This window comes from Podarcis gaigeae, assembly GCF_964106915.1.
Source record: "Podarcis gaigeae genome assembly, chromosome: 4".
NCBI lineage: Eukaryota > Metazoa > Chordata > Lepidosauria > Squamata > Lacertidae > Podarcis > Podarcis gaigeae.
The window spans coordinates 35,437,736-35,462,001 of record NC_139677.1 but is presented as its reverse complement, the minus strand read 5'-3'; the positions used below and the strand labels follow the sequence as shown (position 1 = coordinate 35,462,001).

At 44.3% G+C, this 24,266-nt stretch overlaps 1 protein-coding gene across 4 annotated transcripts in view; it reads left to right on the top strand.

Moving 5' to 3' along the window:
* The first annotated feature begins 924 nt into the window (after window positions 1-924).
* OCA2 (OCA2 melanosomal transmembrane protein) overlaps window positions 925-24,266 on the top strand; it is a 161,710-nt gene continuing 138,368 nt past the window's right edge. For 2 of the 4 annotated variants that reach the window (XM_083734251.1, XM_083734249.1), the window contains exons 1-2: window positions 21,526-21,616; window positions 21,814-22,109. In XM_083734251.1, coding sequence (XP_083590377.1) covers window positions 21,847-22,109 — 263 coding nt within the window. In that variant the 5' untranslated portion in view covers window positions 21,526-21,616; window positions 21,814-21,846. Of the gene's footprint in view, window positions 1,409-21,525; window positions 21,617-21,813; window positions 22,110-24,266 lie in introns of those variants that run through there. The other 2 variants (XM_083734250.1, XM_083734248.1) reach the window with 2 other exon arrangements.

Genomic DNA, 24,266 nt, shown 5'->3' with positions numbered 1-24,266 from the left:
CCTTATGCACAGAAAATTTTCCTGGTAGTTATAGGGACCAGCTAGTGCCTCTAACATAACTGCATAGGGGACATGGGGGCTTCGGCCCCCACAAGAAAATATTTGAGGCAGCTGTCCCCCCCATAGTTAAATGGTATTCCTATTCAAATGGCATGTGTTCACTGCATCATGTGATTGATTATGAGGGGCAGGGCTTACCTGGGCCCCCACAATATTTTATTCAGGTGGGCACCCCTGGCCTCTAACTAGCCTAGACCGTTTAATTTCCTAAGACAAGCACAAAGCCATGCCTGCCACTCATCAGAAAAATGACAAACTCACACCCCCAGCCATGAAAATACTTTAATCTGACTGCCAACCATTGGTGCGTGCTTTGATGGGACTGTCCTACAAACTTGTTCTCATACACATGCATGTTCAGTAATAATAATTATTACTTTTGTGTAAGGATGTAAACTTGATGGGGCCTGTAGATTTCTCTGCTTCTCTCCTCCCTTCTTATGCTTTCTGCTTCAAGGCACAGAACTCAAAAGTCTCTTAGGAATGCAGACAAAGTGTTTTCACTCCACCCCCTGGCATGTTTGCCATAAGGTACAATTGGGACCAGTTCACAGTGAGCCTCGCTCCCTGTTCCCTCCTCTTACATTTCACCATTTCTGACAGGGTTCAGTCATTCTCTGCTGATCTAGCCCAGGAAGTTTTATCAACCATCCCTCAAGACCAAATAATACACTCTTTGGGAAATTATCCTCACAGCTTGTCCTGATTTAAGAACTGAGCACAGACCTTAGAACTGTCCCAGGTGGAAAAAATTACAGGAGAATTAAGCACACTCATACTGGCCCCCCTAATTTACCTCAGGTTTTTGTTCTTACTCAAACAGCTGCTGTCAAAAGAATATTTGCTCAGAACTTCAGTTAAGATGGATACTCTGAAGGTACTATTGTGTGCTATTCAGTACTTTCTCCTAAAGTACAATCGTATCATGAACCTAAGTTGGGTGTGGGGTTTCTCCACCTCCTGACAGAACTAGCGTCAATCCATTTGCTCTTTTCCTCCCTTACCCTTTGTAGCAACTGAGGGAGGATTAAAAAGAGCCTTGTTAATGCAGTGAAAATTGCTAATAGTCAAAGCAAGCGCCAGCGTCTATGTTTGGTGTCACATGATGGTGAACCTAGGAATTTTTGTTTCATTCCTGTGTGCAGTGCATGGAATGGACACTTGTAGAATCACAGATGCTGAACCCAGTTCTTCTGCAAGCCATTTCATTTAGACACAGCCTTTACACGAATGGAAAGTTTTGAGCTGCTTATTCCTCTTTTAACTGACAAAATCTGATAATGAACTTACGACCTCCATTTTTTTGTGGCATTTTTTGAGAAGACGGCAAGAAATCTACAGGTTACAGGTAAAACACCTTTTTTTGTTTTGTTATGTCACTGATAGCATATTCTTTAAAATGTACTGTTAAATATTCTGAGACAACTACTCACTGGTAAAGGTTGCCCTGATACAAGAACTTGAAGTGCATGTTATGTTTACTGTTTGATAGTTGGAATGTACTTATAAATGTCTTCCACTTCTTTGACCGAAATGAAGGGAATTAATTTTTTCATTCCCAAGGCAACTCAAACTTAATTTGAGAAAAAATAGGCAGCAATGTTCCTTGAAAAACATGGTTATGATAACTATTTGGAGTTACTCTGAAATAGCTGGATTGGAACAATCAGCTTTAGACTTTTTATTGAAATGCTGTATAGTAGAGGTCAATGGAGCATTGGGAACGTTAGCGCTTTCTTTTTAGGTTTTCAAAGTCAATGACTCAAATCTGATGTTGTGTGTGGCTCATTTAAACCAATATGACATACTTCAGAGTAGACTTGTATAGGATTGTATTTGCACTGCAGACACTCTACCTCTGAGCTGCAGAGAAATGATTGTGTAGGAGATATTTTTTGGCATAGAAAGCATCCCTTGTATCACAATTGGGTTTGAAAAATGCCACCTAGCTAACAGAAAAGTCCTAACTTGTGTCCACTCAGAAGGAAGTCCTATTGACTTGGAGTTATTTATTTATTTTGTTGCATTTATATCCCAACTTTTTCTCCAAGGAGCTCAAAGTTGGCATACATAATTATCTTCCCTCTCTGTTTTGTCCTTGAAACAACCCTGTGAGGTAGGTTAGGCTGAGAGAGACTAGGAATGGCCCAAGGTCACCCAGGGAGTTGCATGGCTGAGTGGGGATTTGAACCCTGGTCTCCCAGATCCTAGTCTGACACTCTAACCACTACACCACCCTGCCTTTCAGTTGAGTGGGGCTTACACACAGGTAAATGGGGCAAGGATTGCAGCCCCAGCCTGCAGGCCATGTCCTATGTTTGTCAGTTTAAAATATTTAGAACTGGTCTTTTGATTACAAATTTCCACAGCAGTTGAAAATATAGTGTTATGACAAGCTCAGGCTAGCTTTCTGAGTTGAGCTGAGTGCTTGGGTCATTAAGGGAAGCAGAGGAATGGAGGCTCTGAGGCGGCAAATGGGTGAAGCCCCTCTCTCAACTCAGAGATAGTGAGAAGGACAAAGCATGAGTTTAGAGTTGGGAGTTTGTTTGAATCCAAGGCTGTGGCTAAGGGAGAAACAAGATCCTTTTGGTGCATTGATGCCTTGAACATCTCAGGCTCAGGTTGCAGATATGTGTAAATAAACCATATATCAGAAAGACACCACAGTCTCTGCTCTGCCTCATTTCCAAAAGGAAACACGAAGCCTAGGTAATCACTTTGAACCCCAGGAATCTCATACCACTCAGAGATTGGAGTGAAACAATATTAACAATAATGGGTGGGTCCAATGTATATGAATGGAAACAGTTTCTTTTCACAGAAATGTTTCACTCCATTGTGCTTGCGTTTCTAAAAATTACGCCTTTTTTTTTGGTCAAACTTTTGTGCTCCAGGCGTATTGTGGAATAAATTTGTCACCTCCTATATTTTCCTTTACCATTTAGGTGGGTAAAGGCCACAGAGCATTAATTTTATACTCTAAAGGACTGCAGTTGGTGAGATAAGGAAAAAACAACAGCACCCCGCTGTTTAAATGGGAAGCGGTGCTTGGAACTTGTGTCAGCCCCAAATTACCCCTATTTGATTGTTTCCAGGTAGCTATTAGCCTGAGCGCAAAACGGGAAGCTAGTGTTAGCGTATTACTCTGGGTTTTGTGTCAGTTGCCTTTCTAATCTGGTTTTTAAAGAAACATCCTTGGTGTGCTTGAACAGGAGTTGAGTAATTACTTTGCTAGGATACCTGGTTTCCATGACAGCGATGCATGCTTTCCTGAGCAGTAGATCAGGGAAGTGACCAAATACACTAGTAAGCTTATAAAACACCTGTGTATGATGTATAGCCATGACAGACTGAAGCACTGGTGGTGGAAAACATGACTGCTGGTCTGGATTGAGATCTAGCCACCAGATTTGGATGTGTAATTCTTGTTGTTGTTGCATCATTTTTGGAGCCCAGCTCCTGCAGCCAATTGGAGGCCATGGAAGCTGCCTCGGATGTTCAGGTTCCAAAGAACATTCAGAAACTGGAACACTCATTTTTTATAATAATAATAATAATAATAATAATAATAATAATAATAATAATAATTTATTTATACCCCGCCCATCTGGCTGGGCCTCCCCAGCCACTCTGGGCGGCTTCCATAAAAACCAAAAATACAGTAAAATATCACACGTTAAAAACTTCCCTGAACAGGGCTGCCTTAAGATGTCTTTCCAGATTTATGGCATTTGGGAGCCAAAACATTCAACTCGCAAGGTGTTTGGGATCCAATGTACGACTGTATAGTGTTATGAGTTTGGGGGTGGGGGAGGAAGTTGGCTGTATGTGAGATTCTTCTAACCCCTGTGATCTCTGAAGCATTCTACCTTCCAACCACCTACACTCTGAAGCATTCTATCACTTTGTTACTTGCTGTAGGTGGAGACAAGGCCTGTTAGATGGGATCATTACATGGATCCTGAAGAGGCAGGGGGAAAAGTCCACTGGGCAGACCGCTTAGGAAGAAGTTTTGAGCTACTGCTTTTGAAAAGTTGTGGTATTTTAGGACAGTACAGCAAATATTTTAACACTTTTTAAGTGCATGCATCAAGTGTACAGAAAGAACAGCAAGTAGGAGTGGCAAGGATATGTTTTCCCCTTCCCGTTTAACTCAGGTGATTAACTCTGAACCACCAATTAAAAGTTAGTGCTAAATCCCATTAACAGCAGAAAGTGGTTAGGGATTAATTCTGAAGGTTTAAAAACATCTGTTTCACATAGCAGAGGGTTTTGTTTTTTAATCTGTAATATTTTGACCCAAGGTTGCTGCATAGCTTCTGCACTTCAAATTGGATTGTATGGTGAAATGTGAGCAGAGTGCTTGCAGGCACCTAGCTGCTGTTTCAAACCGAAAGAAGTAAAAAAGCGTAGCTAAAAAACCCAAAATATGCACTGTACAGCCCATTTGCTAATCACATTGCTTCTTTCTCAGTATTATTTCAAATCCATGCAACCCTAACATGCCTTGAGAATTTTTTCAAGCAGCAACATTTGCACAGTCAAAGCCGAAACAATAGCCTTACCAGCTTATTTTTGTCTTCTCCTTAGCACTCCTTAAGACACATTTTGCTTTCCCAACCACTAGATAATGAACTATAAACCAATGCTTCCAACTGCATCAACTCATGTCAGCATCACTCTCCGCCCCGTTTATATGTGATTGTGATATTAGCTTCTGTTCACACTTGCATTATTAACCTGGGATTTAATTCTGTGGTTTTTTAAAAAATATATTATTTGTTTATTAAAATTCCTGGGCAGTGCCAGGAGCTCCCCACTAGTCTTTCAATGAAACAATAGTATAAAAGCCAATATAATCTTTGCATATATAGGTGTCACAGGAGCTGGTCAGTAATCACACAGTTTAAAGATGGAGTTAACTCTTATTAGCAAAAGCACAATCTCCACACACCATGACTGCCTAATGAGCAGAGCAGCTCATTCCCGGTGGTCTTCCTCCATAAAAATCAGTTGCTGAGACTCCCATCTCCTCAGGGCTTTCCCTGAGCAATTGGAGACTATGCCTGGATGCAGCCAGCCAACCTCTCCTTTGCTCTTTTCATGCCTCTTCTGGTTTTGGGAGACAAGTGGGGGAGGGGAGATTGTCACAGCAGGAGGGGGAGACATCAGTGACTCTTCACCAGCATAACTCATCTCTGCCTCTTGGCCTCCCTCATCTCACTTGCCAGCTTCTGCCTCTGATTCTGGCCTGCTCTTTGCACATACTCTCCAAGCTCACTTTGCCAGTTTAGTTTTTGACACCTCATCTCCTCAGTCGTCTCCCTCTTTTCACTCTGACCACTCATTGTTGTCACACCACCACTCCGGGGGCTCTGAGCCTTCTTCTTTCGGAGGTTACCCAACTGTTTCCTTCCACCATTCCTCTGCGTCCAACCAGTCCATGACATCAGGCCTCCTGAGTTTTTCTGCTCTGATTACTTTCCCTCTTTTTATTTAGATTATGCTTATTTAGCTTTATTAATGTGGACAGATACTTTATGGAGAGTTAGAGCTAACTCACTTGAAACAGGAATCTTGTGATCAAAGCATGGTCTTAATTCATTCAAGGGCATATGTTTTCCTTTGTTTTGTGTACAAAACTTCCATTGATATCCATGAAATTTCTGTTGTGTGATTATTATTTTTTAAATTCCGTTCATTCTTGGCTAGAAATTAAGTTTGGGTTGTAACCTATAGAAAATAGTTGTATAACTTTTAAGAACAGGACAGAGAGCAATGAATTGCAGCATGTATAGTGAAGGCATCCCCCCCCCCCATTGCTGTGACCTGTAGGGAATGCATTTGAGGAGTTCAATATGCCTTTGTGCCCTGTGGGTTACCAGCACAAGGGTTTGAGTATAGATTTTGCCCTCCTTGCTCAGCTGTGTCTCCATGGGCTACATGGAATGTAGGAATTATAGGGATGCGGGTGATGCTGTGGTCTAAACCACTGAGTCTCTTGGATTTGCCAATCGGAAGGTTGGTGGTTCGAATCCCCGCAATGGAGTGAGCTCCTTTTGCTCGGTCCCTGCTCCTGCCAACCTAGCAGTTCGAAAGCATGCTAGTGCAAGTAGATAAATAGGTACCACTGTGGCGGGAAGGTAAACGGTGTTTCTGTGTGCTCTGGCTTATGTCACAGTGTTCTGTTGCGCCAGAAGCAGTTTAGTCATGCTGGCCACATGACCCAGAAAGCTGTCTGTGGACAAACGCCTGCTCCCTTGGCCTGAAAGCGAGATGAGCGCCACAATCCCATAGTCACCATTGACTGCACTTAACAGTCCAGGGGTCCTTTAACTTTACCTTTTTTTACATGGAATGAAATACAGTAAACTCAATGTAATTGGAGACAGCAGCAACTCAGCTTCCCCCTATGACAACAAGGTCATCAAAGACTGGCTGCATCGTGATCAATGTGCCTTCATAGCAAAAAGAGGGCAAATGTTGTGTGCAAAAGGTCTCTGGTCCAACCCTTGACATCTCCAGTTAAAAGGAATGGCTGATGTGATAGACCTTTTGCTGTGAGGCAATCAAAGTGTGGGAATATTAGGACAGATAAGACAACCTGCCCAATCTAGTAGTAGTGAGCTCCACATGTTCCTATGCACACGCTTGTAAACTCACATCACGCTTTGCATTTTAGCTTGCTACATTCACACTGAACGTCCTACTTGAAAAGTGGCCCTTACACACCAAGCTTAAACCACAGGGAATAATGTCTTAGTAATGTTAATAGAACACACTTGCCAGATAAGAATGCTTATATGATCACAATTGGAAATAGAATTGTTTAGGAACGCTGGCAATACTGGCTCAGAATTGCCTACACCAGGGTTTCCCAAACTTGGGTCTCCATTGGTTTTTTGGACTACAACTCCCATTATCCCTAGCTAGCAGGACCAGTGGTGAGGGATGATGGGAGTTGTAGTCCAACAACAGCTAGAGATCCAAGATTGGGAAAGCCTGATCTACACTGACTGGCAACACCTCTCCAGGATTTCAGGCAAGAGACTTTCACAACTCTGCTTGGGATGCAATCCAGAGTCTTTTGCATGCAAACCAGACAGAGCATGCCCTACTGAGCTATAGGTAAAGGTAAAGGTACCCCTGCCCGTACGGGCCAGTCTTGACAGACTCTGGGGTTGTGCGCCCATCTCACTCAAGAGGCCAGGGGCCAGCGCTGTCCGGAGACACTTCCGGGTTACGTGGCCAGCGTGACATCGCTGCTCTGGCGAGCCAGAGCCGCACACGGAAACGCCGTTTACCTTCCCGCTGGTAAGCGGTCCCTATTTATCTACTTGCACCCGGAGGTGCTTTCGAACTGCTAGGTTGGCAGGCGCTGGGACCGAGCAGCGGGAGCGCACCCCGCCGCAGGGATTCGAACCGCCGACCTTTCGATCGGCAAGTCCTAGGCGCTGAGGCTTTAACCCACAGCGCCACCTGCGTCCCTGAGCTATAGCCCTTCCCTTAATCCATATGCAAACAATCACGTTCTAAAGAGTGATCACCCAAAATGGGTTTCACTATATTTGTACTTTTAGATTATCAGCCTCGGTTAAATTAATAAATTTGACATTCACTATTTTTAACTTGCGCATTTAAGTGAATACTTGAAAAGCTGGTTTCAAGGGGCTTAAACAACTCACTGGGATAATTAAAGAACAATCCCATTCTTTTGGATTTTTGTTTTATCCCAGTTAGTTTGTTTTACAATGCCACGCTTAGTCAGCTAATGTATGTTTAACACGGCAAATACAATTTTCTGCTGCAAATTATTTTTCCACGGCAAATTAAAACTAAGAAGTGAAGTGGTACAACACACACACACAATTACATCCGAATTGAATGTGGAGATGAACAATCTGCCTTCTCTGAACTGATAGCTGGCAGGTCTTCCTGTTTTTTGGATGACTCTTCATGTGACAAATTTTTACAACTATGCTAGTGGAAGACAGCAACTGGTTTTCATTTTTGGGGAAACGTAGATGCAAGGCAGGCTAGCTAACCCTCTCATGAAGCAGTATGAATAGCCAGCTGTTATTCAGAGCACTCCCTTGTCTGTCTGGGAATTCTAATTAAAATCTCTGGCAACTTTATTTAAGCCCCAAGTCAGTCAGCTGAGAGACATGGGAAGCCAAAAAATGTGGTATCTACACTACTATCAAAGCTCTGGATAAATCTTTCTCTTTTAGTGTGCTTTGATATCAGTCTTCTAGACACATTTTGTACTCTAAATAGGGCCCCAACAGATTACCTCCCAACCCATGATTTCTTTCTTTTATTTTTTAACCCTCTGTTAGAAGGATGTGGAAACTGTATCTCTCCAGATGACAGGGATGATGGGAGCTGGAGCTGGGGTAGAAATTAAATCCAGTTTACATTTAATGGGAAATCTACCTAATTCACTCTTTTTTTTGGGAAAACTGAAACACAGCGATCTTCCAAAATTTGCACAACTCCGAATTTTGCAATGAAGTTCGCCAGCCAAGTAATGTGCACACAAATTTATAGACTGTGGGAAAGTGTGCGTAGAAATACATATATTGGTGAAAATAACATATAAGAAGCATTCTACCAGGGGGAATTGCTTTACTAAAAAAAAAGCAAGCTTATTAAGCAAAATTGAATACAAATGTGTATATTATGAAAAATTAGCACTAAAATGCTGATGAATTTTCAGGAGGACTTTTAAGAAACAAATCAAGAAGAAATGTGGGAATCACCAGAATGTGATACTGGAGAAACCAAAATGGATAGATTTGCCCATCAGTCACTGTAGTTCAGGAGCACCTTGAAGGGCCACAGACTGGTTTATGTCATATTATCCTATAACACTAACAGCAAACTCAGGGCACTTTCAGGTTGCTGCTATTTTGGGGTGGGATTTCAATCACACACCTGCAAATTGCAGCTTACTGGCAGGTCTTGCACAACAAAGCCATTTCCTCGCAAATATTGTTTTTTATTATTATTTATGATAAGGAAAATGTAGCCAAAAGTTTGGGAAAAGACTTGCTTTGATGCAACATTGCCGAGCCTCCCCACAAACAAATCAGACAGGGTGCTCATTGAACAGCCAACATCATGGGATCCCCCTGAAAAATCAGGCTGAACACGTAATTAATAGGTCTTCTCGTTCTCCAGGCCAGAGCTAAAATGTCACCACCCGTGTGCAAGAGGGGAGATGTCAGCAGGCTTGTTTGGAACTTGAGGTGTGCAGGAGGAGGCGCCCTACAGACCCTACCAAAACAGGACAGGGCTTGGGATGGTGACTGGCTTGGGTCGATGGTGGAATGGGAACCTGGGTGGAGCAGAAAGAGCTGTGGCTTGGTAGTAGAGCCTCTGCACTACACACAGAATGTCCCAGGTCCAACCCCAGGAATCTTAAGGTAGGGCTGGGAATGCGACCTGTCTGAAACCTTTGAGAGATGCTGCCAGTCCGTGTAAGCATTACTGAGCTGGATAGAACCCTGCACGAGGCAGCTTCCTTGGTTTCTATCCTGGAAGGAGGGCAACATAGCTAGCAAGCTGGCTGGTTGGTAAGCTGAACAAAAGCACTCCAAATGGCAACATTTTGTTGCAGGGCCCACTTGTAGTGTTGTTTCCTTATTTAAAAGAGAAACAGAAGGAAGAAGAGGAAAAAAGCAAATTCATGAAGTATGTGTGTACAATTAGCCATGACAAAGGATTGGTGTGGGGAGGGTGTTGGAAAAATGCCTTGGGAAGGCTTAAACTTCCCCAAGTCTCCGGAGCATCCCCTGGTGGCTCTCTCTGGCTGTAAATCTTCTTTGGTGCAGAGTGGCCAGTAATAAGCGACTCTTCTCTTCTGAAAAGAGCATGCCAGTCTTCTGGCATATCATAGCAGAAGAAAGACTCAATCGTAGTTCTAAAACTACTTTATTTACAGTCTTATATACAGAGACTCGATCAGTATATCTGTGCTCTCTGAACACCAGTACAGAACTGCGACACACACAGTAGTGAAACCAACTTCCAATAGTACTCAGAAGGAAGAGATAACGCTGACTTCCTTTCTCATGCTCACTCAGACACTCACATGATGTATACAAATCATGGTACCACTTGCTGGAGCAGCTCGGATAGATAAAAATCCTAACGGGGAGGGGGGGACTGGGCCCTGCCCTCACCAAGCCTCGCTAGTGAGCTTCTAGAAGCATTTGGTTGGCTGTTGATGGGAGCCATTGTAGTGCAGTAGAGTGTTCGACTGGGAATTGGGAGACCAGCATTCAAATTCTCACTGAGTTGTGAAGCTCATTGTGTGACCTTGGGCCAGTTACTTCCTCTCAGTATGTACGTTTTGAGCTCTTTCAGCTCCTTAGAGGAAAGGTGGCAATTCAAATAATATAATATAATGCTGGACTAAATGGATCTTGATATGAAAAAGCAAGGCATTTCTTATGATTATATTTGTATCAAATGGGCAATATTTGCTCCAGTTTTCAAAGTGCAATCTGAACTGAACTGAACTGCAACACAGTCATGGAATATTCCTGAGTTCTCTTTAATGCGGAGCATCCCTGCAATTTAGGATCACATGCTGATGGAGGTGATTAGTCTTGCATTACAATTCTGTAGCAAGATCGTTTTCCTGCCCATCACTACTCATTCCTGCTGTTTGGAAAGGAAGTTCAGCTGTCGTGCGGTTCTGCTCAACCGAGCAACTTTGCCCCAGAACCTCTTCCAGCTTATTATTCATTTCCTCTGGTAGAGAATCGGTGCAGAAAGGATTCCTTACTTACGTTAAAATGACTATTTCAAAGTAGTGGTGGGGAGTGAGTTTAATAAACAATGCCAGAATGAAATTCCTCCTCAAGAGAAGTTAGGGCTATGTCACATGAATTTAAAAAGAAACACACCTAAAAATGAAGACGGAAAACTCAGGAATATAAACCCCAACCACCTGGTGTTTTTACTTCGTCCATCAGGCTGACCATTATCATAGTTCTGCTGTACCAGCAGCTCTTACACCAGCATAATGCAATGTTCTTGTGTTCTTCTGTTTATTCCATGGTAAACTGAAATGAACCTAAGCATGGACTGGCTCTTTCAGAAGAGAGGTTTTTACTCTCTGTGGCTGATCCCCTTCACTAGCCCAGTTGTGCAGAACAAAGTGATCTGACTCCTGCTCCACCCACATCACTAACCAAGGCATAATGTATACGTACATTTACATATATATACATGTATATGGTGAAGTGTATGTCACGAAAGCAGATTTTCCTATAAGATAGCAAGGAGTCAGCCATGAAACTTGAGAAAAGTCTAAAGGAACTGTAGACAAGTGGCATGACTTAAATTTAAGCTAACAGAAAGTGAAATCTTGTCCCAGTATGTGACATCTGGATGAATAAAAAAAGGTGAGATTACCAGAAGTATATAATTGCCTTCCATTGCAAAGAGTGAACCAAGCAAGACTTGACAACCAAGACTTTACAACAGACCTTTCCAAACTGTGTGTCACGATGCATTAGTGTGTCGGCTGCAGTGTGTAGGTGTGTTGTGCAAACGCTCCCTGTGCTCCTTCTGGGGCTGGAAAGGGGTTAGTTAAACCTCTGGTTTGCCAGTAAAACTGAATTACCCTGTTGTGAAATGATGTATGTCTAAAAAGTGTGTCACCAACTTGAAAAGTTTGAAAAGCTCTGCTTTACAAGAATAATAAACAGATATATTGTCAAGGGAAGAAAGCAAGGCTGGCTACATCTGTAGGGAGAGAGAATTGTGGGAGCTATGGACTGGATATCCTCAACTTAGAAGGCTATTATGGACAAGCATCTCAAACCTTCTATAGGTGTCCAAGAAAGAATAGGAAGAGTTGGTACAGTGGACAAAGTTAAATAGTTAATGTTGGATTGACAATATGGGATAATCAAAGCACATTTCTAGCACCCAGTACATTGCTTATAGCAGGCATAGGCAAACTTGGCCCTCCAGATGTTTTGGGACTACAACTCCCATCATCCCTAGCTAACAGGACCGGTGGTCAGGGATGATGGGAGCTGTAGTCCCAAAACATCTGGAGGGCCAAGTTTGCCTATGCCTGGCCTATAGCATCTGTAACAAAGACAGAAGACAAAACCGACGAATACACTTGCGATGACCCTTGCAGCCCTCAGGATTGAACCCTCTGGTCATCAGCTGGAAAGCAGAGGTTTCAATCCTGATGGGATCTGCTTCACCAGAACATTCCCTGTGGGGAGTGCACTGGCAAAGCAGACCCTGCAGTCAGCAGATTTGCACTCTTCACTCACCAGCTGATGAGCAGAAGCTTCAATGCTGCTGGGGGCTGCTTTGCCAGTGGGATTGAACCCTCAGTCTGGAGGTTTGAAGAACAGTAGTTCAAAGAAAACCAGAGATTCAAGGAAAGCCCTTTTGGAAACAGCAATCTTGGGCTGCCTCCTGAACAACAAGAAAAACAATGTGCTGCCCCCCCTTATAAATTATAATAGCCCCTTAAAGATTGACAATGGAAACATGGTATTAACAGCAGAACAACATAACTGGTTCTATCAGCATATGATGAGATGGCCCATGAAAAATCACACTGTGAATTGAATCTTTTGGGGATAAAGAGTTGTCTCCCAACATCACTTCTGTGAAAAGGGAAGAGCTCTAGCTGTGGTCAGAAAATCCCAAGTATAGTTCTTTGTATCTCCAGCTATTAGTAGGAGTGACACCTGCCTGAAACCCTGAGAGCTGTTGCCAGTCAGTATACGAAGCTAGGTGGACCAATGGTCTGACTCTGTACAAAACTGCAAACACACTATACCTTTAAAACATATCTGAAGCACATTTCCCCTCCTCAAAGAATTCTGGGCACTATCGTTTGCTTCTCACGGAGTTACAGTTCCAAGCAACCATTAGCAAACTAGAGTACCCAGAGTTCTTTGAGGTGGGGAATGTGTTTTGAGTGTGCTTTAAAGGTATAGTGCGTGTGCAGCCAAAGACAGATCCTGTGTTCCTACAATCCTGAAAAGGAAACATAGCCTCTATCAGGCTAGGGATGTGCAATGTGAACCGTTGCTATTCATTAGTATGCTGCTGTGTAGCTGCAAACTTGAAGCACCTGCCGTTTATCAACTTAGACATAAGAAAGATTGACATCACTGAATAACAATAATCTGGAGATGTCACTCTGGGTACAATAATACATTTTTCTGAGATGTGTTTTAGAAAGCTTGGTTCTCAGCTTGAAAGGCTGCTGGGTAGCTTCTAGACAGGTTTTAAAGCCACTGTTCTCTTGGAAGCCTAAAGCATTAAAAACAAAATGGGTGGGAGGGAACTGACACTGATTTTATATTTCTGTAGAGCTTAACTTCTAGAAGAAGAGAATGGCAGGGCTCAAGCCTGCCTGGCAATAAGTAACCCCCCCCAACCTGGAAGTCATTTTCTCTACTCCCTGATGTTGAGGGACCTCAATGGTGCACTTTGGGTAGGACTTTTGGGAAGAGGTTCATGGCCTCATTCAGTAGAATGAGCAGTTGGGGTCTGTGGGTTCACTAGATTTGTGTGTGAAGTAATACCCAGTGAGTTTTGTAGCTGATGAGCGGTTCACACTAAGATCTCCCTAGACTAAGTCTGGTGTTCTAGCCCTGGGATGGGGAACCTGTCCAGATGATGTTGGACTTCAACTTCCATTGTTCCCAGCCAGCCTGGCCAATGGTCAGGGTTGATGGAGAGTTGTGGTCCAGCAGTATCCAGAAGGCCACAACTTCTCCATCTATGCTCTAGCTGCTCTGGCACATTGGGTTCCCAACGCGAGTATCCTTGGCAGGATGTAGAAGTCTGTGTGCACATAGAAATTGCAAACACAGTTCTCTCTGCCAGGGCTGCTTATAAAAGTGATAAAGACTTAACTGTTGGATGCACAGGAGGAGAATGAAGGGTTGGCATCAGCCCCTGCTGCTTCCTCTTTCCATGCTGAGAGATACTTCTTAGGGCTTTAGTTTATTATTATTAAGCTCCCTTCATCTGTAGCCCAGACTGCTGCTTTGCATGTATCTATATTAATAGCAAGAAGGCTCTAAGCAGTTCACAAAATACAAATTACATAGCATTGTAAAAATACATTGGGTCAGGGTGTTTAATGTATTTTATTTTAGCTAGTGTTCGCAAGGCGAGGTGGATGTTCTCTTCATAAGTCTTAATGCTTCTTCTGCTGTGTTGCGTTATCTTGTTTATGAGGTGTAATTTAAACCACAGGGGACGCAGGTGGCGCTGTGGGTTAAAGCCTCAGCGCCTAGGACTTGCCGATCGAAAGGTCGGCGGTTTGAATCCCTGCGGCGGGGTGCGCTCCCGCTGCTCGGTCCCAGCGCCTGCCAACCTAGCAGTTCAAAAGCACCTCCGGGTGCAAGTAGATAAATAGGGACCGCTTACCAGCGGGAAGGTAAACGGCGTTTCCGTGTGCGGCTCTGGCTCGCCAGATGCAGCTTTGTCACGCTGGCCACGTGACCCAGAAGTGTCTCCGGACAGCGCTGGCCCCTGGCCTCTTGAGTGAGATGGGTGCACAACCCCAGAGTCTGTCAAGACTGGCCCGTACGGGCAGGGGTACTTTTACCTTTACCTAATTTAAACCACGGATTGAGATCTTATTGAAATCCATACTTTTCTCAACCAGTTTTAGCTCTTTAACTATGCAGGCAGTCCAGGGAGTCCATGCAGACTACATGACAGAACAGAAATCAGAGAAACAAACAAACATCTCTAACACAAAGTTACAAGGAGAGGGTGGGGTGTGAAGAAGAGAAGAAGCTAACTTTACTGATTTCTAGATTCAAGATCCAATTTTAACATCTACTGACAAGATATGAACCATATTTATTTGTTAATTTTATATATTATTTTTACCTTTGCTGTGTCTATCTGTTTAGCCCACCTGCTCGCTCAAGGGTTTTTTATGGGACAGACAATGTGACCCATCTCCGCTAAGATTGCCACTTAGTTGTAGCTTGTGAGGGTGACCCACCAGTTGAAGACCAGTGCTTTGTGATGGTTGTGTAAAACTGAATTTAGTTGGCAAAGTGGCTGTTCACATTCATATACCCACAAGGCAGAGAGATCACGTCATTTTGGTATTTTATACAACTTCCCAACAAGCCATGGCAGCAGCAGTAGCAGCCAGCTGCATTGCTGCTGTGGCAATTGGGTGGTCAATTGGTGGCTGCTAGCGGACAGATGATTGGTGGGTTCGTCAATGCGTGTGATTGGCAGTGGCAGTCAGGCAGGTGAGCAATTGTCATCAGTTCCCCCTGAAGAAAGCTCAAGAAGTCTGGGCAACCCCCCCAAAAAAGCTCAAGAAGTCCCCCCCAAATAGGGGTTGTCTTATACATGGGGGCGTGTTATACATGGAAAAATATGGTATGTAGTGGTGGAAATAGATCTGACCCACATGTTGGTAATTAACAAAGAATCAGCTGGGTGTCTAGATTCAAAATGCAGGGCTTTGTGCTGCCCGCAGTTAAAAACACTCTCAGAATTATGTAGCAGTATAGCGTGGAATGAGATGTGGGTGGCGCTGTGGTCTAAACCACAGAGCCTAGGGCTTGCCAATCTGAAGGTCAGCAGTTTGAATCCCTGCGACAGGGAGAGCTCCCATTGCTCGGTCCTAGCTCCTGCCCACTTAGCAGTTTGAAAGCACGTCAAAGTAGATAAATAAGTACCGCTCTGGTGGGAAGGTAAACAGTGTTTCCGTGCGCTGCTCTGGTTTCGCCAGAAGCGGCTTAGTCATGCTGGCCACATGACCTAGAAGCTGTACGCTAGCTTCCTCGGCCAATAAAGTGAGATGAGCGCTGCAACCCCAGAGTCGTCCGCGACTGGACCTAATGGTCAGGGGTCCCTTTACCTTATAATAGCATGGAACATAGGTTGTTAAACCCTTTCATATATCCCATTTAGTTTGCTTTAAAGCTCTTGCCCCATCTCTTTACCCCTCTCGCAATGAACAGATCACACACTGTTAAGTAAGTGACTTACTAAATCCAAAGGTCTGGTTCATGTGTTATTCCATGTAGCAGCAAGGAGAGCACAGGTAGATTACTGTTGGGTGCAAAATACAGTGGGTAGTTTCAAACATGAGATTGTATCAAGTTCAGACATGTCCATCCTGGTGGATTACATAGCTGGAAAAGAGTGAGGAACAGTAAGAGAAGCAGCTTCATTTCCTTCTTCATGGAGGTAAGGGTGTGTGGCCTAGCTGAGTCTAGGAACAGACCTCTCTGGTCTTAACCCCTTCATGCACTGTCTAGCATTTACACACAGTTATGTTTGACTGCAATTTCCCACAGGAACAGGGAGGAGGGGAAATGCATTTCCCCAGTTCTAGCAATGTCTGGGCTACAGTAAGGTTTACAGATACTAGAGACGGTATTTCATAGCTATTTATTTGAAATTTCATAGCTGACATGGGCAAGGCCAGAGTCCTGTCCGCCCAATAAACAAGGCAAACTTTATCTTGTTTCAATGTTGTGTTTTTATGGTGCTACTTTTTAGGACTTATTTTTATTTGTTCCTGGGGATGATTCCAGGAAACAGGGCTGCTCATGTCCATGATGCCAAAAAACCCCACAGCCGACACGTTTTAAAAAAGAAGTTTAATCCAGATTTCACTTTACAGTAGAAAATCTGAAAAGTCAAAGTAACTGTGAAATGTCTGCAGTCGGTCACTGCCGGTGAGGAAGCTTCATAGTGCAATGCCATTTGGGTGGCCATTTATCAAGTGCCTGATCTCTAATGCCACACCCCTACTTCTATTTGCTCCTCACCTGAGCACAACATAGCTGCTTTCTTTCCAGAAGTCCCCAATACCAAACACAAGACACTCGTTTCCACTGATTGCTGCATGCCCCATTTGGAGGAGAAATTTCCAAAAGGAAATACCGCCAGCCTTATCTGAACAGTTACCATGTTTTACTATGGGCAAACCAGAGGCGGGTGCAATATCTATTCCCATTTGCATTTTTGGTTTTAAATCCTGTCTTATGTTATATCTCTCTATATTGTTATTTTTAAAAGCCCAAAGTATATCCTGTGTTCGTGTTCTCCCAAGTACAGTGGTACCTCAGGTTACAGACACTTCAGGTTACAGACTCCGCTAACCCAGAAATAGTACCTCGGGTTAAGAACTTTGCTTCAGGATGAGAACAGAAATGGTGCGGCGGCAGCTGGAGGCCCCATTAGCTAAAGTGGTACCTCAGGTTAAGAACTGTTTCAGGTTAAGAACGGACCTCCAGAACGAATTAAGTTCTTAACCCAAGGTACCACTGTAATTATTTTCTGCATGCAAAGTATGGTTCCCTCCACAAAAATATGGTCTCTTCCATGAGTTTCTTTCAAAGATTTATACCTCTGCACAATGTAAGATCTCTCAACCCAGTAATTTAAAGTCCAAAATGAATTAAAAAAGTGCCCCGCAGATCTGGATCAGTAGAGGGCTGGGCAAAAGTCTTCTGCTAAGCCAAACACAGGAACATCTTTTCCCCTCCCCCCATCCCATCTAAAATTTAAATTGTCAGCTTGTCAGGGTAGGCATCTGCCCTTTGCTGTTGTTATCATGGAAAAGCACTACAAACATAAAGCTACGATTTTAATGCATGCTTACCTTGGAGTAAACCCCACTGAACACTGTGGGGTTTTGCTTTGATTAAACATGTGTATGTAAATGTTATTACTGTACCCATTTCGCAGAGAAACCTTTTACACATGCCCCTTACCAGGAGTGGGGAGTTAAAGAAACCTCTGCTTATTTGCCACAAGAGGTCAGTGTGTGCTTTTGTGTGTATGTGTTTATTTAAAAATCACATTGCTACAGTGTATGATGACATTAATGAACGACACACACTGCGAGGTGGGTGAAAAACATCACAGTTCCAAATTTATAGCATTTCATGCCTTTCAGAATGCCACTGTGCCTGGAAGCCCTTTCTGTGAATCATTGCTTAAATGTGTATTTAATGCTGCCTTGTAAAATGGACAAGCTTAATAAAATACTACTTAGCTGTGGCAATCAGTTTACTCGCCCACACAGGCACATCTGTTAAGCATTGTGTGTGCCCTCAGATATACTGACAGGCACACACACACACATTTCTCATACAACACAACTCCTTCTTAAGCAATCCATTCCCAACATTGTGCGTGCGCATGTGTGAAAGAGAGAAAAGAACGTGAGTATTTCATCAGCATATGCATACATAGATCCAACTTCTTCTGGTTTCAGGGAGCAGGGACATTGATTCAGCTAAGATCTACAAGAATGAGTCAGTCCTGATAGCTATCAAGGCACAGCACACAGGGCCAGCATTGACTATGTGATCCATATGGCCAGCTTCCCTCACTCTGGGGTCCTGCTCACCTCCTGGGCAACTTCATTCCTTTTCATTTTCCCTGTGAATAATGAATACAGGAATATTTCCAGATTAAGTGTGAACTGGGAGCTTCCTTAAGTCATTTTCAGATGTGATCTTAACACTTTGCAACCACCTGTGCTTTTTTTGGAGGGAATAAGTCCTATTGAGCTTGTGCCCTCTATTACAAGGAATGGGTAGCGTTTGCTGTCCTACAACAGCCAAGAAACTGGAGTTGGATCAAGTAAATGCTGTCTTTCTTGCTACTACATGTTACCATGGAGGTGATAGGGACTGACAGAAGCAACACATTCCCCATAATGTTTCCTTTGACCCCGAGGGAATATAAATACAAGGGGGAACCAACTTGCCTTCTTGATGATGTTGGACTATAATTCTCATCATCCCTGACCATTGGCCATGCTGGCTGGTGCTGATGGGACTTGTAGTTCTAGAGGGCCCTGGCCTATTCCTGATACATAAGGGTTAGGCTATGAAATCGTGCTAGGCATTTATTTTGTGCTTTTCCCCTCAAAGTTGAAGGTGGTATGATAAAGCCATCGTTGTCCAGGACTTGCACATCAATTTGTTTTGTTCAGCTATCATCTCAGACCAAACAGGCTTTGAATGTTTTCATGCATGGTCAAATCTTGCAAAATCTATTTGGTTGGAGATGATAGTGGAAGGAAACCCTTACATTTCTATAGCCTATGCTAAAATCGGATTACTTGCAAATGTGCTGACATCATTGTCCTCAAGATGTACCTGCCAAAGCATCTACTGTGCATTGCTTCTGTACCAAGGAATCCAGACTTGGCCAGAACCAAAGCATAGGAACATAGGACTGCCTTATATTGAGTCAGGCCATTGGTCTAGTTCAGTATTGTCTACATGGGTTGGCGGTACATCTCCAGGATTTCAGGGATTTCTCTAAGTTCTGTCTACTGGAGATGCCACAGGATGACATCTCCGGTCTCGAATCTTCCATTCCTGGGTAAGGTGATTGAGAGAGCGGTTGCTGAACAGCTTGGTAGGTTTCTGGATGAAACATCTGCTCTGGATCCATTCCAGTCCGGCTTCCGCGCTGGTCATGGGACCGAGACGGCTCTGGTCGCCCTAACAGATGATCTCCGCAGGCAGCTGGATCAAGGCGGGTCGGGGCTGCTGATTCTTCTAGATCTGTCAGCAGCCTTCGACATGGTCGATCACAAACTCCTGGACCACCGCCTTGCCGACGTGGGGATCCAGGGCACAGTCCTTCAATGGCTGCGCTCGTTTCTCTCTGGTCGGGGACAGAGGGTGGCGCTCGGGGGGGAATTGTCATTGCGCCACTCCTTGGTGTGTGGAGTGCCTCAGGGTGCGATTCTCTCCCCGATGCTTTTTAACATCTTTATGCGCCCCCTCACCCAGCTTGTCCGGAGTTTTGGGCTGGGTTGCCATCAGTATGCTGATGACACCCAACTCTATCTGTTGATGGATGGCCATCCTGACTCGGCCCCAGACACACTGGCGAGATGTCTGGAAGCTGTGGCTGGATGGTTACGTGGGAGCCGGTTGAAGTTAAATCCTTCGAAGACAGAGGTCCTCTGGCTGGGGCGGGACGATATGGGATTGAGGGGGCAACTCCCATCTCTTGCGGGGGTGCAATTAGTGCCAGCACCGTCCGTTAAGAGTTTGGGTGTAATCTTCGATACCTCCCTATCTATGGAGGCGCAGATTACAGCTATAACAAAGGCGGCATTTTTTCATCTCCGCCAAGCTAAGCAGTTGGCCCCTTATCTCTCTCGCCCTGACCTAGCCACTGTGATCCATGCGACGGTCACCTCCAGACTGGATTATTGTAACTCGCTCTATGTGGGGCTGCCCTTGAGACTGACCCAGAAACTCCAGCGGGTGCAGAATGCCGCGGCGAGACTCCTTATGGGGTCTTCGCTGCGAGATCACATTCATGCGGTGCTATACCAGCTGCACTGGCTCCCAGTGGAGTACAGGATCAGGTTTAAGGTGCTGGTTTTAACCTTTAAAGCCCTATACGGCCTAGGACCCTCGTACCTACGGGACCGCCTCTCCTGGTATGCCCCACAGAGAAACCTACGGTCTGCAAATAATAACATCCTCAAGGTCCCAGGCCTCAGAGAGGTTAGGCTGGCCTCAACTAGAGCCAGGGCCTTCTCGGCTGCGGCTCCAATCTGGTGGAACGCTCTGTCACAAGAGACTAGGGCCCTGCGGGACCTGACATCCTTCCACAGGGCCTGCAAGACAGAGTTGTTCCACCAGGCCTTTGGTCAGGGCGCAGCCTGACTCCCTCCTCTGGCAACCTGCACAGAATCTTGCTTAATTAGTTGCCATTAATTCGATTTTAATTGATTTTTATAATGAAATATTTTTAGAATGTGTGAATATCTGATAGTTTGATTGTTTGATTGTTGTTAGCCGCCCTGAGCCCGGCTTCGGCTGGGGAGGGCGGGATATAAATAAAATTTATTATTATTATTATTATTATTATTATTATTATTATTATTATGAACTTGGGAACTTCTGTATGCACACAGATGATCTACCTCTAAGTGATGGTCGTAGTCCAAGCACTTAATTCCAGCTCTGCACTTATAGCGTGTAGTAAATATCTGTTGCCTTCCATGAGAATGGTCATACACGCAAGTTGTGTGACCTGCAACTTGCATTATCCAGTTGAACAGGCTTACCTGAGGAAGGAGATGATTGCATGACACATGCTGACTGGCAAGAAGCACATTCAAGTCCAATGTGAGATTTCAGTTCTAAAAGCAATACTAGACATCCTGGAACTGGTCAACTCCCCACCTGATGATGGCCCTAATATCTTTTTTGATGTTCTATAATTGCAGTGCAACACTTTATTTATGGTTTACCAATGTACATCACAATTTATGTCTACAAAGGCAATGCAGCCTTAATTCACACGGACCACTTGTACATTTTGGTACAAATGGATATGCAAAGGAATGGATATCCAAAGGAATATTATTAGGTTAAATGTAGGTAAATGGCTCATCTATGTGCAAATGCTTGTTCTGTTTTAGACTTCAGATCTCAGGGAAATCTTGGACTTTTTGAAGCCTGTAGGAATTCTACACAGCCACTGATTTTAGTGAAAATGGATCAAAGCTGACAAGCAGGTAGCAAACTGATGATACCATGACTTTCTCTTGACTAGGGTGTATGCAAAGGTACTCTGCACTTGGCTTCGGGAAGGTGATGGATCATTTTAAAGAACTGCACAGTCTCATGCAGGCACAACACTTTAGATTTCTGTACCTGCAACTGACTTCTGTATTTATTGGCTCCTGATTGTTTTATTTTTGTTGCTTTTCAGGCAAGAACACAGAATTTATCAGGCAACAGAGCTATGTACTTGGACAACAAAGATGACAGCGCCATGTCTAGAAAAGTAGATATGGAGCTGACCCAGGCCCCTATCCCACACCACGTGGACTTGCTCGGAGGTGTAGCAGCAGAACCGATTCCCAACAATTTCAGTGAGCTGGAGCTGTTGAAGGAGATGATGGCTGTTCAGGGAGAACCACACAAGCCCTACCCAAGCAGTGCTCCGGAACAGGAATGTTGCATTACCCTGGGGAAAGATTTCAGCCCACTCTCCATGCAGGGAAGGTAAGGAAAACCAGAGTCAACAGATTCTGCTCCATCCGATGGCATATTGGTGTGGTTGTTTTTATTCTCTGACTCAGTCAATAAATGTTTTATTTAATGTCTTCCTGCAATATAATTAATGGGAAAGAGGCTTAGTTAGGAGGTTGGAGTGGCCAATTGCTGGGAAAGGATATTCTCTCAGCAGGTTTCAGAACTAATATCTGCTTTTATAGCAGCTGTGTTGCATGCATTTTTTTTTTGGGGGGGGAAGCGATGTTTTCCGATATCTTGTTTTCCTTACTGATGTTTTATTTAAACCAAATGCTCCCAAAAAGGATGCCTTTGTACTGCTTAAATTTGAAACATAAATGGCCAAAATAAAGGAATTAACTCTCTAATTATGGTTGACTGCTGTACAGTAGATGCAGATATGATGCACTGTACTCCTGTTACGAAAGTTTGAACAACAGCCATTCTTTCAGAGTTTGATTACATGGGGCATCTTTGGTGCCTCCCCATAGGGCTGATTGGTATGATAGCCATGTTCGTCAATGACACCAAATTAGTCAGATTGATGAAAATCCAATGAGACTGTGAGGTGCTCCAAAGGATCTCTCCCAACTGGATGAATAAATATTTCTATTTATTTATATACTAATTAATTAATTAAATTTATATACCACCCTTCAACCAAAGGTCACAGGGTGGCTTACAGCATAAAAATTCAAACTGAAAATACAAAATGCATATCATAATAAGCGCCTGGTTATAGAGTTGCTGCATAATACATATCAGCCCCAAATACATTCTGCTGCCACCTGGCTCTTGCCACTTAACTGCTCTCTGACGCAGAAGTGGGAGAGCCTCCAGGTGAAGTCAACCAGTGGAAGGTGGGAGAGCAGGTGGGTCTCCCCCCTGGTAAGTGATGCCCAGTGTACGTCAATGCCAAGCAATACATAGTGGGGCAAGCAAATAAGGAAACCGTAACTTCACAAATAGATGAGTGGGATATGAAAAGGAAAAGAGATATACTAAAAGGAAAAAGATACTGGTGTCATGCAGGATAACTTAATATAAGCAGCAACTCCACATCTACCAGTGAACAGAAAGAAGGCAATTCGCTATTAGAAAAGGGAGTGGAATGCTAAACCGGTGAAGGAAGTGAAGTGTCTGGAGGCGGTTGGAGGATGGATGGCGGCTAACAGATTGAGGTTGAATCCTGACGAGACAGAAGTACTGTTTTGGGGGGACAGGAGGCGGGCAGGTGTGGAGGACTCCCTGGTCCTGAATGGGGCAACTGTGCCCCTGAAGGACCAGGTGCGCAGCCTGGGAGTCATTTTGAACTAACAGCTGTCTATGGAGGCGCAGGTCAATTCTGTGTCCAGGGCAGCTGTTTATCGGCTCCATCTGGTACGCAGGCTGAGACCCTATATGCCCGTGGATTGTCTCGCCAGAGTGGTTATCTAGTTATCTCTCACTTGGATTACTGCAATGCACTCTATGTGGGGCTACCTTTGAAGGTGACCTGGAAACTACAACTAATCCAGAATACGGCAGCTAGACTGATGACTGGGAGTGGCTGCCGACACCACATAACACTGGTTTTGAAAGATCTGCATTGGCTCCGGTATGTTTCCGAGCACAATTCAAAGTGTTGGTGCTGACCTTTAAAGCCCTAAATGGCCTCGGTCCAGTATACCTGAAGCAGCATCTCCACCCCCATTGTTCTGCCCGGACACTGAGGTCCAGCTCTGAGGGCCTTCTGGCAGTTCCGTTACTTCGAGAAACCAAGTTACAGGAAACCAGAAAGAGGGCCTAATAATAAATTTATTATTATTAGGTAAAGTTAAAGGTACCCCTGCCCGTACGGGCCAGTCTTGACAGACTCTGGGGTTGTGCGCCCATCTCACTTAAGAGGCCAGGGGCCAGCGCTGTCCGGAGACACTTCCGGGTCACGTGGCCAGCGTGACATCGCTGCTCTGGCGAGCCAGAGCTGCACACGGAAACGCTGTTTACCTTCCCACTAGTAAGCGGTCCCTATTTATCTATTTGCACCCGGGGGTGCTTTCGAACTGCTAAATTGGCAGGCGCTGGGACTGAGCAACGGGAGCGCACCCCACCGTGGGGATTCGAACCGCCGACCTTTCGATCGGCAAGCCCTAGTCGCTGAGGCTTTTA